The sequence below is a fragment of the Homalodisca vitripennis genome, chromosome X (genome assembly GCF_021130785.1).
Source record: "Homalodisca vitripennis isolate AUS2020 chromosome X, UT_GWSS_2.1, whole genome shotgun sequence".
In the NCBI taxonomy this organism is placed as follows: Eukaryota; Metazoa; Arthropoda; class Insecta; order Hemiptera; family Cicadellidae; genus Homalodisca; species Homalodisca vitripennis.
In genome coordinates, this window is record NC_060215.1 from 6,527,037 (window position 1) to 6,543,619 (window position 16,583).

General features: G+C 33.5%; 1 protein-coding gene across 3 annotated transcripts in view; it reads right to left on the bottom strand.

The window, feature by feature from the left end:
- Nucleotides 1–1,492: 1,492 nt before the first annotated feature.
- LOC124368476 overlaps nt 1,493–16,583 on the bottom strand; it is a 51,250-nt gene continuing 36,159 nt past the window's right edge. For all 3 annotated transcript variants that reach the window (XM_046825719.1, XM_046825720.1, XM_046825721.1), the window contains 3 exons: nt 13,608–13,824; nt 8,685–8,742; nt 1,493–1,676 (listed from right to left, as the gene is read on the bottom strand). In XM_046825719.1, the coding sequence (XP_046681675.1) occupies nt 1,653–1,676; nt 8,685–8,742; nt 13,608–13,824 (299 nt within the window). In that variant the 3' untranslated portion in view covers nt 1,493–1,652. The remainder of the gene's footprint in view (nt 1,677–8,684; nt 8,743–13,607; nt 13,825–16,583) is intronic.

The following is a 16,583-nucleotide window of genomic DNA, read 5'->3' on the forward strand; positions in this document are numbered from 1 at the left end:
GCAAGTTTCAACTCGATGTGCCTTTTGATGGTCAGTCAGAAGTCGAGGAACAAATTTGGCAGCAACCCTTTTCAGTCCTAAATCTCCTGTTAAAATTCGCTGAACCGAGCTCCAAGTTAACCCACTACTCTCTGATAGTTCCTCAATTGTCTGTCAACGGTTGGTGAGCACAAGTTCACGAATTTTCTCAACATTTTCGTCCGTTTGAGAGGTTGATGGACGTCCAGAACGAGGTTTGTCTTCAATCGACATGTCGCCATTTTTAAATCGAGCGAACCACTCGTAGACCTGAGTTTTCCCCATAGCATCATCTTTGTAAGCTGTATTCAACATTAAAATAGTTTCTGCAGCATTTTTACCAAGTAAAAAACAAAATTTCACAGCTGCACGTTGTTCACTTAAACTTGCCATGACAAAAAACGAAACAAGAACAAAATAGGGTTAGTGAAAACAGTCACTACGAACGAACAGAATGCACTAGGACAACGGAACTGGGGTCACTGAGCTCGCAATGGGTTGCGCGACACACGCCTAGTGGCAGGAATGTGTACTACACGCTGCCGGCTGCCAGCAATACAATTCCGATTACTTTTGGGTACCCCCTCGTATTGACTTCTCATTAATACTGACATATAGTTTCAGAATAAAACTTCGCTTAACATAATATAGAGTAAATGTATAACATTAGGCAACGATCATAATATCACGAAGGTATAAATTATAAATAATATGTGTAGTATTGTTAAAAATTAAAATAAATATATTTTAAATTAATTTACAACTGTTGTGTGGATAAATTTCTGATGGCAAAGCAGTTGAAGATCTATTTCACTTAGGTCAAGATGCTATTGCATTGCATTTAGTCCTAAATGCACCTATGTGTTTGTTCCCAGAGTGACAGGATATTCAGGATAGGTAAGTTTGGAGGTAGGCACCGCTTGTCAAGGTCTATGAGGAAGTATAGCAGCCTAAATCTCAGTCACGTCATCTTGGAAGGAGGAAAGGCCAGCTCTGTCCAGCCTCTTCAGTCAAATTGGGCAAGAGACAGCAAGAGACAACAACTAAGGGAGCTCCAACCCCTCAAACAGTCATTCTCTGCAGTAGACTAAACTTGTTGATGCACCCTTCCATCTAACATTTATGGTTAGTGATGACATCTATGGAGTTGCCCAGATGTAAGTGACACATCGGTTTATGCTGTACCCAAATGCAGGTTCAACAGGTAGTTCAATTGGTATACACCATCCAGCAGTGAATTCTCCTGGGGATAAGCTGTTAGAGTTATAGAATAAACAAAACTAAAGCCTAGACTTTAAAAAAAAATATTTGGTCTGCCATCATTTCTGGAAGACAACCTTTCATAACCCTACAAAACATGTTGAATATTTTCTGAAATTGTTTTCATAATAAACACTTTGTTGTTTGTTCTTAACCTTTAGCATGCACACTGGATTAAAAATCAATAATGATACACAAAATAAAACAAATAAGAAAGAATTGGAAATATTTTAATTAAATTACAATTACAATCACTTTTTTAACATTTAAACTACTAGAATAAAAACAATTCATGATGATGTATACATAAACTGAGTAAGGACGGATTGAAAACCTTAAATTAAGTGATATGTACCCGTAGTCAGCCCCAGCTTCTAGAGTCCCAATCGTCCCATTACCTGAAGAACATGATAACATGCAATTAAAATACACTAATGTACAACATCATCAATGATATACAATACAGAATAAAATTTTTAAGGTTTTATACTTTAAAGAATAAAGATTTTTAAGAGCAACTATACACAGTGATTATGAAATGTACTATTTCTGACTTTTTGTTACTTCTAGCTAAACGATTTAAGAAATCCAGCTATATGAAGCTACATATCCTTCAGTTAAAATGTCAAGAATATAATATGTCTGCCTTTGTGCTACTTGACACTGCACTATCTAATTATTTAACTGGTTGTACTGAAATCTAGCTATGTTATGTAGATACAATTCTTGCACATAATGATTACTGTCATACTCCTTAACAAGAAATGTTTTATGCTTTCCTAACAAAGCTTTTAAAAATATTGTTTAAGGAATTCACTCTTGTGTTTTATAAAATTTTTTCCGGAATATCCTGAATTTCTTTTTTACGAACAATTTGTGGACCACTCATAAAAAGTGATATTATTTCATTAATATTTTCAATGGCTACTGTATTTACACCGTCAGCCCAATTTAGCTCTAATGTCATCAAGGACTTCTCTTATATAAATTAATATACATCTTGACCTATGATTGTATTTAAGATTTTCATTGACCTGTTCTTTTTTTTGTTATCTTAGGACAAGAAGCTTATAAATTGCACTTAGTCCTTTAAGAACCTTTGCGCTGCTTCCGTAGTGATAGGATATTCAGGATGGGTAAGGTTAGGGAGTAGGGGCCGCCTCCTATCGAGATCCATGAGGAAGAATTAGGGCACTACATCTCAAAGTCATCCCAGAAGAAGGGGAGGCCAGCTCTGAACCAGCCTCTCCAGTCAAAGTAGGCAGGGGTGGCACACCCTTGTTGAGGTTAACAAGAACCTCTGAGGTAAGGGAACAAACCCCACCAACTCCAACAGTCATCTTCCACAGTAGACTAGACCTATCGAGTTGCCCATGAACCCCAGAATCTCAACATTTGCGGTTAGTGATGTGCCGCTACTGGACATCCATAAGGTTGCCCAGATTGAAGTGGCACATCGGTTTTTGCTGTGCCCAGTGGTGGGTTCAACTGGTAGGTATAAACCAGCCAGAAGTGATCCCTGCTGGGTGTAACTGACCTGTTACTCAGGGGTTGTAATTTAGTTAAGAGGTGGCATAGTATATAGTTTTAAATATTAAGTTAGTCTAAAGTTTCATCAAGAACATATTTTTAGAGGGAACATGTATAGAAATCTAGTTAGAAACAGAATGAGTGAATAATGTACTAAATGCAAGTTTAACAATGTCATAGAAACATCACCTAATCTAGATTTATGAAATATAAAATATTTCTTGAATGGTAATCTGCTACTAAACTCAAACACTCTAATTCTGTATATGTTTCAACTAAGCAAAACAAAAAAGAACAGCCTGGATATAGAAATTGATCAGAACTCCCTAGCTAGAACAAATCAGACAAAATTTTTAAGAGCAACAATTGATGATAATTTATCTTGGACAAATCATATTGAGAATGCAGTGAGTGCAATGTCATCTGGAATATATGCATTGTGGCAAATGTCAAAAATATGATTTGGCCACTGTAGAAACTATTTATCATTCTTTAATATATTCATACTTATAGGAATATCTGTAGATGGAGTCAGTTCTAAAAATATAACTTAGATAAAATTCTTAATAAGCAAATAAATGATATTATGTTTGCTATAAAAAGTTTAGTAGCTGTAATCATTAGCAATGCTAAAATCCTCATGGTTTATAGTTTATACCTACATCTTGGAAACAGTATATAAATAAGTATATAAAAAACATCACTATAAAATTCTGTTTGAAATAAACCATGATATAATACTCAGAACCAAGTGAGTTTTGATAGAAATAATTTGAAGTTTTACGAAAATAAAACTAGTTACATGGGAAAAAATTCTGTACACAGTTTCCAAATACAATTAAGAGGCAGAACATAAAAATAAAAACAACATTTAATCGAGAATGCACTATACTCGTTTTCAGAATTTCCCCAGGTAAACTCTGTGCTGAGAATACACAATAATAAATTGTCGAAATATAAATGTTTAGAATCTATATAATTTATTTCAAAGGTTTATGTTTTGTTATAAAGATTGCTTTTGGTCCTTTTCTATTTTATAATTTATAATTAGCCTTGAATATTCAAATATTCAATGTTAAGGTATGACTTATTGAATAAAGTATATTTTGACTTTGACAGTAGTATTCATCTTGCAACTACAATTGCACACAAGTACACATCCACACATATAAAACCATTCATGGGTTCTACCTTCATGATTTCACCACTGCTGTGAATATCAATTCCGAGTGTGTTCCATTAACTTGCCATTTGAGTAAAAATTGGTATCTAATTTTAGTTTCAGAGACACTGTTAATAAACATGATTCCAGCCTGAGAACGGAGAAATTAAGATGCTGCTGTTCTTTGCTGTTGAGCTCAAAAGCGCTCCCAAGCTCTTGTCTGGTCTTTGTATATGGTATCTGATTAATTTTCAAATATGCATACGTGCATCTTATGTTTTTACAGTAAAAATAGTTGTTTTATGTCTTGTGGATAAGTTATGTATATTGAAAAAATCTGTAATTAGCTATAACTATTTTTGTATTCAAAATAAGAGTGTAGTAAATTTAAATTTTAAAAAGTGTACTACAACTTGGTGTCCAAAAACCTTTTTTTACTTACCGTACTGTAGTTCTAATTTTTTTATTATGAAAAATATGAGAGATATAAGTGAAAAACCAAAAAGGAGACCTTTGAACCCCCTCAATTTCTTTTCCACCCCCTTTAGTTGAGGGCCTGCGGTGTGTGTACCCTAAACAATGTCCTGTTTATTGTCTCTTTCCTGCATATTGACTATATTTTATCTAGTTATCTTATAGTGTACAACAAAAAGTCTAAATCAAAACTTTGTTATAAAGTCAATTAAGTTGGACTAGATTTATAGTGCGGAAGAAAGTATTGGGAATCTTACAAACATCAATATATTTTGTGTCAGATAGTACTAGATTTTATGTGAATAAATAGTACTGCTTCCTAAGTCTGTCTCTATTTGGAAGCAGTACTGACCTGATCTTCACTGAGAAAATAACTGTGTCCTCAGTGGCATGTAAAAACTCATGTGATGACCACGGAAACGGAAACAGTAGCCTTTTTATGTCTGTGTTTTGTAACATTTTTACTCATGTGCAGTGTGATCAAGTTTAAAATTGTAAAAGTAAAAATTAAAAAGTAATTTAGTTGAAAATGTAATAACAAAGTATTTGTACAACAGGAATTGTTCCAAAAAAAAACTCATTATACTGCATCATTTTTACTAGGTACTTTTTAGTTTTTACTGGCTAAAGAAAATAACTAAGATCATTTAGCATTAGCATCATTTAGTCTAAAAATGTTTAAGAAGTATCAAATTTGATAAGCCTCCTTTATAAAACACATTAATGTTAAACATTCATGTGACATCAAAAGAATTGGTAACTCACAAGTGCTATCAACTTCTAACTCAATGAACTTGTGACAATTGCAAGTGTGTCAACTAGGACAGAGAGCGGTGACCTGCTGCTGCTGGGCCTGCAGATCTATAACTGACCTCACACACCAGTCAACACTGCTTCACTAGTTTCAACATACAGGGTGAGTAGAAAGAGGGACCTCCTATTCTATTTAGCTGTAAACGTTATATAAGGCGATATCCTTCGGGTAGTGGTGCAATGCGGAAAAGAAGTTTCATTTGATGAGTTTGAAAAGTTTTGTGTTCCCATAAATGAGAGAGTTTGGGGGCAACTCAAAAATTTTAAATTTACACCCCACTCAAGTGACTCCTCATTTTGAAGAGCATAAAAAAACTTGAAAACCAGAATGGTGAAAACCAGGATTGCTGTCTCTTTACCATCCAAAATAATAGCCATTGAGTTGCTTCCAAAATCCTGCATTTTTGGGGAACACAAAAAAATTTTCCAATTACCAAATGAAGCTCTCTTTCCTCATTGCACCATTACCCAAAGAATATATCCTTATATAAACTTTAGAATAAAATAGAAGGGGTGGTCCTGACTTTTTATTCACCCTGTATAAGCTGATTCCTTTACTCTAGTTGACAAGCAATTTTATTAAACCTTGCAATCAAATAAAATTATATATCCCTTTAACATACTTCAACTTTGAAGAATCTGACTGTTATATTTTCCTGACAGAAGCAACCAAAGTTCTCCCAAAAAGTTTCCTGACAAAATATTATATTTTCGTCATACAAGACTATTTTAATTATAAGTTTATTTAAATTATAAACTTGTTAGACTGTATCTGTTTTAACTAGAAGTTCTAACATACAGAGTTGTCCAGATATTGCCTGGAATTTATAAACGAAAACTGAAGTACACATCTGCATTGCATAAATTGCCTACCTCCTTACTGAAGGAACTGGGCTTTTCACACACTAACTGACAAACTGCGGGGCTACCCATAATAAGCCAGGCATTATTGAGACAGTAGTGGTAATTCCAATAAAACCTCATGTTATCAAGTTAGATTTTATGGAAGCTATGACTATGCCACATTTAAACTAGATGGCATCTGCCTGTATGATAAAAATAAACACAAATACAGTGTTTACATAAAACTTAACAACTTCAGGAATAAAAATGTAACGCACAAGATTATTTTGTTCTGGTATACCTATACCAGAACAAAAAGAGCTGCAGCACATTTGTGCAGTTGAATAAATTGGAGTAGACTGGCAATTGTGGGAGATCAATGACCTTGATCTATAGACTTCTTTAACCCTTGCTGCTGAAGCTGGTGTAATTCATTTATTCCTTAGAACATTCAACTACTACGTGATCCTAAACGTGATAACTCCATATTAAACAAAGAGATTAATATTTGTAGAACAATAATGGAAAATAATTTAGAATTACAAGAAACCATAAAGAAAAATTATGATCATATAAAACTCTCTGATAAAAATAGTGTGTTCCCTCAAGAAGTATACTCTATCAGAAAACAAATTTGAACAGGTACAGTGTTGGTAAGTGAGGTGCTTATTTACCAGGCAAATTTTAAAATATAAATAACAAACTGACATTATTAATGGTCCATGTATTTGGAGACTATTCTAAGTGCCAATCTTATTTTTGTAAGCGGTCGAAGTACAGAAAAGAAAATTATGTAGAATCACTTAAATCCTACGGAGTTTGACAAGACACTATGGCAGCCAATATTTTCCTAGCAACTTCACTTATAGCTTGCTATAGTGCGTCCCACCAAATATTGTAGAAAGCTACAATGATAAAGTTTGTAAACTGGTGGTGGGAAAGAAGGTAAAATAGGTGCAGAGGAACAGTTACTCCGCAAGGAGTGATTTGTCTGTGTTATCTACGAATGACAATGAAGAAGTACATCTCCGTATTCATAAAAAGTTGGTGTTTGGTCATAGTCCTGGAAAACACTCTAAAACCTTGGCTCACCGAATATGTAAAAGGGGGACAAGGACAAGAAGATCACTTTCTCATGAAGACAGAAGACAGAAATGTCGTTCCTTTTGAGTTGACCATGATTGCGTTGCTGCTGTAGAAATTGAACCAGATGAGTTTGAACACAAGAAAAATACTTTTTTGAATTCACTCAAACTTGGTACTGAAACCCGGACCTAGTTAGAATTAGTCTTCGTGGTTAGAGTACTTGCAAACTGTGGAAACACAAGCACAGAAAGAGAGGAATGGCATCAAATTTTGGAAAGATTTGTAATATGATGCCTACTACACCATGCCAAAAACAGTGGGACAGCTCCTATACAAAGAGTTTGTTGGAAACAAAGCCATGAGATATGGTATGGAGAATGAGCGCAACACTATAGATGAAAACCTCAGAGCAGTCAAAGTGAAAGAGTTCAAACTCTTCATAGATCCAGTTCATTAACTTTTAGCTGTTTCGCATGATGGCATATTTCAAGTATCTCACTCCAGCAAGAACTGTCAGATCACGTAAAAATTTATCCACAGTCATACAAATTGGAAGATACGTTGCCTTACAATACATCAACTACAGGAGACAGTCACAACTGTAATGAAAAATTGAACCCACCTGTGACACTACCAATGACTTTTGGTAGCAAACTGAACACACTTTTCACTCTACTTCTCGTATCGACTCCAGGAGACAGCCAAATTTTTAGTAACAAAATTGAGAACACCTGTACCTCCAAAATATAAAGCTAGGGGTAAGAGACACAATTTTTACAAATCACTAAAAGTAAAATATTTAGTGACTGACAATAACAACAACTAAGGGAAATGTAGCAAAAAAATCTAAAAAAGGTCACCCATAACAGCAAAAAAACTAGCTCCAAATGAGAGTTATGATTACTTCTTTAAGAAGAAGCTATACCTTTACACTACCATCAGCATCATTCAAACTTCTGTTAATAACTTTTTAGAAGATGTGTAGCCATCAACAGCCAACAGATAGTAATTATGTCTATTATTATTCATACATGACTATGCCTATTTCATTATATGTAAAATGTGATCAATGGCAATAAAAATTATGATTATGAGTACAAATAGATTTAATCAAAGCCATTCTAAAAATCAACATATCTCAATTTTACATAAGAATTTTATCATCAAATTTTCTTAAATTTGAATAACTTAAATTGTAGTGAACGTGTTCAAAATTTTCATGAGTGATTCTTTAAAATACTGTAGTTTCTTCAAGACATTTTCAAAATTATATTTTCAGATCAACCACAGACAGTTGAACTCCCTGACATCATAGCAAAGGTGACACAAGCTACTTGCAATAGTTCCAAGCTTCAAAATCATACATGCTCAATAATTTGCAACATATATACAAAACACTATAACATGTATTTTAGGAATTAATAAGGATCTACCTAATATCATTCTATAGATAAAAGATTGTTGTTTTAATAATAAGAAAAAACTTTATAAAAATCACCTTTCGCAATGGACTGACATCCCTGGAACTCTCCTCAGTTGTGTTTCTTCGCCTGGAACTAGAAATAAAATTACTCCAGTTAATCTTAATTCATTAAGTGTAAAACACAGAATAACTAAAAATAAATAATACGCTGCAATTTTGTATACAATAATCCATTAGTGGAAGATAAAATAGGCAAGAGGTTTTACAGCAGTGTATCACACTAAAAAATTAGGTGCACACTATGTTCAGAAAAAAGTACATCCACTCAAGTTTTAATACAATTTATTGAGAAAATTCTATTTAATCAAGCAGTTTCTATAAAAGTTACTAATTCAAAACTCAACTATTAGTACTCAAAATAATGGAAATTCATAATTAGATCCTGTTGAATGAAGTTTTCTGGCCAATAACCAAATTAAAATGTTTTTGTAAATGAACTGATTGAACTTAGTTTATAACACTTTACACGGTGTAGGTAGGTTCTACAGTACACCGGTAAATCTAACGACCGTCTTTCCGTTTTCTATACTTCACATTATTTTAAATTTTTAAGAAATCCAAGAAAGAAATTTGCAGTTTCAATATTGAATATCAATAAACAAGTGTAAAATCTAGATTTGATATATTCATCAAGTAAACCTTTTATGGAATCTTTTTTTTTCAAATTGTAAACATACTTTTCCTGACTATAAATGTGTTTTATTTTAAGTTAAAAAATAATAATTTTCTAATATATATGAATGTTTGTAGCAAATACTATCTGATGATAGCTAATTCTGTGTGGTGGTGCACAGCTAGTACAACTGTTATAAATTAATTACATTAAATTTTGTATAAAATTGTACTTGTAATATTACTGTCAGAATTTAATCAATGTAGAATGTTTGATAAATCATGTAATTGATTTAAAATGACTTTATCTCTTATTAGATCAAATGCAGCGTAAATAAAAAAATGCAGCGTATTAGACTAAATATTTAAAAGCGTAGCATTGGTTGACGTCTTCTCGCAACTAAACAATCCAAAGTTCTAGTTACACCTGGAAAAGATTACAGTAAATTCTAAAGACACTTTTTTTCCTCAAGTGAAAGTTACAGAAGACAAGGTATCAAAAAGCCCAACAGAGAGCTATCGAGAAGACAATGAGACACTATACACTGTAACTGCCATAGCTGTATGTAACATACTCTCAGTAGTTATGCACTGGAACCAACTGGAGCCACTCTGTGGGACAATATTTTCATGTGACAAAAGAACACCAGTGGCTATTGAGAAGACAATGAGACACTATACACTGTAACTGCCATAGCTGTATGTAACATACTCTCAGTAGTTATGCACTGGAACCAACTGGAGCCACTCTGTGGGACAATATTTTCATGTGACAAAAGAACACCAGTGGCTATTGAGAAGACAATGAGACACTATACACTGTAACTGCCATAGCTGTATGTAACATACTCTCAGTAGTTATGCACTGGAACCAACTGGAGCCACTCTGTGGGACGCTCTTTTCACGAAACAACATACCAGCAGTGACTATCGAGGCTTTCCAGTTAAAACAACATAAAATATGTGATATGTGATAACAAAATTAAAATCTTGATATACTTCATTCTCGATGTGGAGAACCATTTTCAGGCAACAAATACTAAACCAAATCAACCTTGTTTTGGTGTTTTTTTTAGGCTGCCTAAGCCTAAGAATTCTCCCAGGAGAGTCACCTCTGGCTGGTTTTTACCTTCCAGTTGAACAAAAACTGGGTAAAGTGAAAACCAATATATTACTTAAATCTGGGCAACCCTATGGATGCCTAGGAGTGGGACATCACTAACCACAAATGTCAAGGTATTGGAGTGCAAGGGTGGTCAATAAGTGTAATCTACTATGGGGGATTACTGTTGGTGTTAGTGGGGCCACCCTACGGATGCCTAGGAGTGGGACATCACTAACCACAAATATCAAGGTATTGGAGTGCAAGGGCGGTCAATAAGTGTAATCTACTATGGGGGATTACTGTTGGTGTTAGTGGGGCTCCCTAGGGGTTAAGGGCAGTTGTTATCCTGGACATAAAAGCGTGCTGCCCCAGCCCACTTCAACTGGAGAGGCTGGTTTTAATGGGACTCCACTTCTCCCAAGGATACTTGATTGATTAGTGCTCAAAATATTTCTTCGTATATATCAATAGGTGGTGGCCCCTATCCCTAACCTTACCCATCCAAAATATCCTGTCATTCCGAAAGCAGTGGAAAGGTCTTTTTAGGACCAACTTCTATTTCTCTGCTTCTTCGCTTAAGAGAACAAGATTAAAAGTAAACCATACTGTATTTATTAAGTTAACTTTGCTGGGCTCACCACAAATAACCCACAAACTTCATTATATCACTTTTTTAAATGTATATCAAATGTAATGTTTTTTAAATATAATTTATGTTCGCAGTAAACAAAATTAAATTACATAAAACGTACAATTAGTAAACTTTTCTTGATGGGCAATTTTAAGCATTGGAGGGCATTGAAAATTAGTGATTTTTTGTTGTTTTGTTAAAACTTTAAAACTTTCACTCTTACAACCTACCTACTACTTGAGAAATATACAGTTTATAAAATAAAACTCTTTTACCACATGAAATTACATTGCATTTTCCTTACTAAAACTAAATTACATTTTGTTCCCCATTTGAATATTTGTTAGCTGAGTGCAAATGTGTTTACTTGTAATCCGTCTGTTTTGCGCTATTATGGGTTACTACTATTGGATCAGAACTAATATCAATCAGCAATAGGGTTATGAGAGGTCTTGGACTCAATTGTCACTTATTCAGGAAGATGGGGACAAAAGGCTTAAAAGACATTGTTGACAATGTTTTCAAAGCTGTCAAATTTAAATGGGTCGACAGAGTGCTTCACCTTGCAGCCACTAATCCTGCAATCCTCTTTAATTATCAATCTCTTATCATTAAGTGATCCACTGTTTCGAAATATAGTTGTCATCAAACAACCATAAGAAGTAGAGAATTTGTTAGCCTACAAATAAAATCAATATTTGTTTAATGAGGGTGTAGGGCAAAACTGCATATACTGTTAAATATTTTAAAGTATAAATGTGTTTTTTTTAATCATTTACACCGAGCTTAAAATGTATATAATTTCTTGTTTGTGTCCCGAAAGATCTTAAAACATCTTCTACCCCTGTACCCCAAACAAAACTATTTACAAAAGAGGCTCTATTTGCACTAAGCAAATAATCCACTTATCACTGGTAAATATCTAAAACATCTATTAGGCAAGCTAGAATGGAGAAGCCCTGCAAAATTGATTTATGAATGAACACATTCATACAATGTATACATTAATTTTCAGAATAAGAAACATAAAAATATCTGCTCATTGTAATTTTGGAAGCATTTATTATGTGTCAGACATTAAAGAACTTCTGGTTCTGATCAATATGCCCATACGTACAGCAAGTGTGCTACTGGCACGTATTAATATATTACTAAGAAACACTAACGTAATATTAGAAAGTATTTGATATATAGATATGGATAAAATATAATCAATGGCAATCTTAATTTAAATAAATGAAATTACCTCCTGGTATTAGCAGCTGACGTCTTCCAGACAACATTAATAAATGTGTGTAGTCTCCCTAAAATTACTCGTGAGACAATGTACTTTCTTGCTCATGAGTGATCTCATGGATAGAATGTAAGTTTGTTCTAAACTATACAATATTTTATGTTTTGCTAATGGTGCAGTGTAGCGGATGTATAGGATATCGCAAGTAACCGAATCAACCAACATAGAGTGTGCTTGGATGGGTGTCCGCTGAGCGATTCTGTCCTAGCAAGCAGCCCGCCTGCCCGGCCGTTGATGGAAGTTCGGAAGTCACCTTTAAGCTGTTGGTACTCAGGTTAAGTATTAGAAAAAGCTTCTTAGCCCTAACTTTGCCTGATAAAATAAGACATCCTTTACCTTTTTTTTATTTTTATAATTTTGTAGATGAAGCTTTATATACAGCAAGGACGTGCTAGCGAAGAGGTCTAAGTGATCCGGATCCCCCCAAATCTTTAAATCGTTTTAATTACTGCTGAAAGATCGTTCTGAACATTAAAACGGGTCAAGAACTTTTTAAGGAACAATACGAGGAATGAGTGGTTTTCTGCACTTATCTTACTTACTTCTGTCCAGTATAGGAAGATATCATTCATCTTTACCCCACCCAAACCTTTTCCTGGCTACGTTCTTGGTACACAGAGTTATCATACTACACTGTGTCCACTGTTATCGTTTGAGACAGCTCCATTTAGACTATTCAATTACTTATTGAAATTAAAAGCTGTTTTTAAGCAAGTTTATGATGACAAAATATTTTCCTCCACACAATTACAGTTTTGTAAATGTAAATTTGTGTATTGGAGGAGCCAAATAACACACAGATTAATCTGTTAGAGATAACACAGGTTCAAATCCTGTCTGTGACCTTTGCACTTTTTATCAGTACCATCGACCTTGTACTGTACCAACTCTCCTTCTTATTCTGTTTGATAAGATCCTCACCCAGCCCAGTGGCCCTGGAAGATGTGCTGATTAAGTGCTACTGTCTCGCAGGCTTGGCCAGCAGTACGCTCACTGCCACTCACAGAGTTAAAAGGTGATCAGCCTCTCCTTTAAAATAGATGTGTAAAAAAGTACTGGATTGGGTGTTCCACACCTTTATCACAGAACAGTTATCCAGGAAGTCTCTACTCAGTAACAAATTAAGTCAGACTTTTTCAAATTCTCCTTATGGTTAGTGGTTATTCCTTGAAAACATATAAATCTATTTAATAAAATAAGTTAAATAATATGATAAATATAAAAAGTATGAAATGTATGACTTCGGTGAAAGTTTACCAACAATTATCATAAAACTCTTTTGCTTGTTTAGCTTACCCAGCTTCATCTTCCCTTCCTCGTTGAGGAGATCTGCTCCTGAACTCCCGTTTATTTGGTTTGCTCTCTCGTTCGTTTTCTACAGATCTACTTCGTCTACGAGCAGGTAATTCATACTTCCACGTTCCTTTTTTCGCCTCATCCACATTCCTCTCGGAATATTCTTTTCCCTGTTTACAATATCTTGGATCCATCTTATCAGCGAGTTGTTGATATTCTGGAATTCATAATAACTGTATTTAATTAAATGCAACTTGAGCAGTGGTGGATGAAAAAGAATGTGATGGTAGCAAGTAGTTTTTCTTAATTTTTTCTAAATGTGAACTTGAAAAAGACATTTAATAGAATAAAATGAAATTGTGTTCTCTTACGAGAAATAGATTGGGGAACCCTTTGTTCACATAAGTGCAAAATGGCTATTAAAAGAAATAGGCAGTGGCAAAGAGAGGCCTTCTTTATAAATTTCCTTTCACATTAAATTTTAATTTTACATTGGATGAAATAGTTGCACGAGGATACTATTTCAGTAGCTGGAAGGTAAACTATAAATGTATTCTGCTATTTGATTCCTAATAACATTAAGCTTAAGAACAGAAAATAACTAGTTTCTTGAAGTGAAATTTCTAAGGGGCAAATATAAAAAGAGCTATTTAGTCTATCATGAGAATGGTTTGAGACGAAAACATGTGTCTTATAAAGATATTTAAACAGTCTGAAACATTTAGGATCAGTCAAGGCTGTTTGTTCAGTGACATGATTTATTACACTCATTGATGTGACTGTCTTATTGCAACCAAACTGCATTATATGCTATAAAATTGAAACTATCAATACAGAATATGCTGATTTTGTACTAAACTTTTTTAAATTTAATTCAAACTGTTACAGAACAATATTACGTTTAGTATATGAATGCATAAAACAACAGATATGATCGATTTAAAATACTGATGTGGAACTAACTAATAACATTTATAACTGTCTTCGCTGTACAAAAATTATATTGTGGTTACTTGAATTTGAAAATATTACATGGAAAATAAAATAATGTTTTTACGATGAACCATTTAAGAACTAAATGTTGACCCATGCAGTACATTAAATTTGTAATTGAACTTTTGATATGTATGTGCTAGCATAAAATAGTTTTGTTCATTTTGAAAAACCCAGAAAAAAGTACAAAAAACTCATAACTAATATTATTTATTGCTGAAATGTTGTGATATATACACTTTAGCAGCAATTTATATTTTAATTAAATTTTAAATATTTTATTAATTAGTATAATTTGTGCCCGTGATTTTTAGAGATACATAAAATACATGGGATATAGATAACAATTTTATGACAGAAGTGTGCAGAACTAATGAAGATTCATTCATTACTACAATTCTCAGTTGTTTTCCCAAAATGCTTATGATTTGGCATGTGCAGTATGAAAAAAAGTAATAAACGATGAAATAAACGAATCGTTAATAAAATATAAATGGAACAATTAATGGTTCTTGTTTTTCTTAATAAACCATCAAGAACTAATGAGCTGTACAATAGTTGTTAATTATATTTTAACATGAATGAGCTGGAGTAAACTTGGCTTGTACATTTTTGAAACCCTTATAATAATTACATAATCCAGGAAATAAAACTATTTTTATGACTGAACAATGAAGAACTAACAAAGATCCACACTAGTTATCAGTAGAGTTCTCCAAAACAGAAAGAATACATTTGGTTGGTGAAATTTTAAAATTGTAATCAAAGTTTATTGTTATATTTTATTTTGTACTTTATCATAGCCTTGTTTGGATGTATGAAAGTATCTGTCGTAACCACAACAACCTCTGAATCCATGAATATGTCCAAACCCTCTCTGCTGGAATACTACTTGTAGTGTTTGCTACATAAGCAAATTAAAATTGAATTAATAACTATGGAAGAAAATATATATGAACATTTTTTAGAATACAAGTAGATTTTTCAAATTGTAAGAAAATTTTAAAATGTAATTTCTCGAGAAAGGGTCCACAAAGGTAGGATTGGATTACAGAAAGACAGCGGTTTATCTTGAAGTCAACTACTATAACTGGTTACAGTAGGGATAGAAAAGTTGAAAATTAATTTCTCTAGCCTTGAGACTGGATAGTCGGAGGCCAATCAAGTGTGTCCAACAGAGGTCCAAATTACCGATCTAAGAGTATAAAAGGAAAAAGTATGACGTAAATTACTAACCTTTTCTCATGTAGTTACGGACTTAAAATTGATAAGAGATGGAGATTAGGAGACCTCTATGCAAGTTTAAACACAGTCAAAAACTAAAAACTAAAACTAGTTTGGGCTCTGATATTTGGTCATTACACACTGTTCAGTTGAGTTATTTTGTATAAAATATAACCAGACTTCACTGATATTGACAGAGGGATTCCTAAAAATGACAAAGGTCCAAATGGGTGGAAATAGTCAGGGTTTTCAACAATTTCTTATTGTATATTTAGAAAAGAAGTTGAATGAGGTGGTCAAGTCTGCTTTCTACTAGTTTTCATTTTATACACTCAGCAAAAGCTGGTATCACTTGCTTGTTATCCAAAATATGTATAAACAATTTGTGAAGAGTGGTTCAATTCACACACGCCTACATGGTCCATAATCACAGAATAATAATCCCCATTGTGTAGACATACATAAGCACAACCACGTCATTCCTAGGATTGTTGATGCCCAGGGCAAGAATAGCCTCGGCAACCCCATTCCACCATAAATAAAAAATATACTCTGTCACTCATGCAAACCGTAATTCATTTAGCCAAAACTGACTACACAAGTGTAAAGCACAATGCTTACACACCAAACACCAAGAAGTGTGGAATAATAGTGAAAAGTACGATTACTTTATCATTTGTATAACAATATGGATTATAACATTATTATTTCTAAATTTAGTTATAATGTAACAATATCATGTTTATTAAGCATACCCTA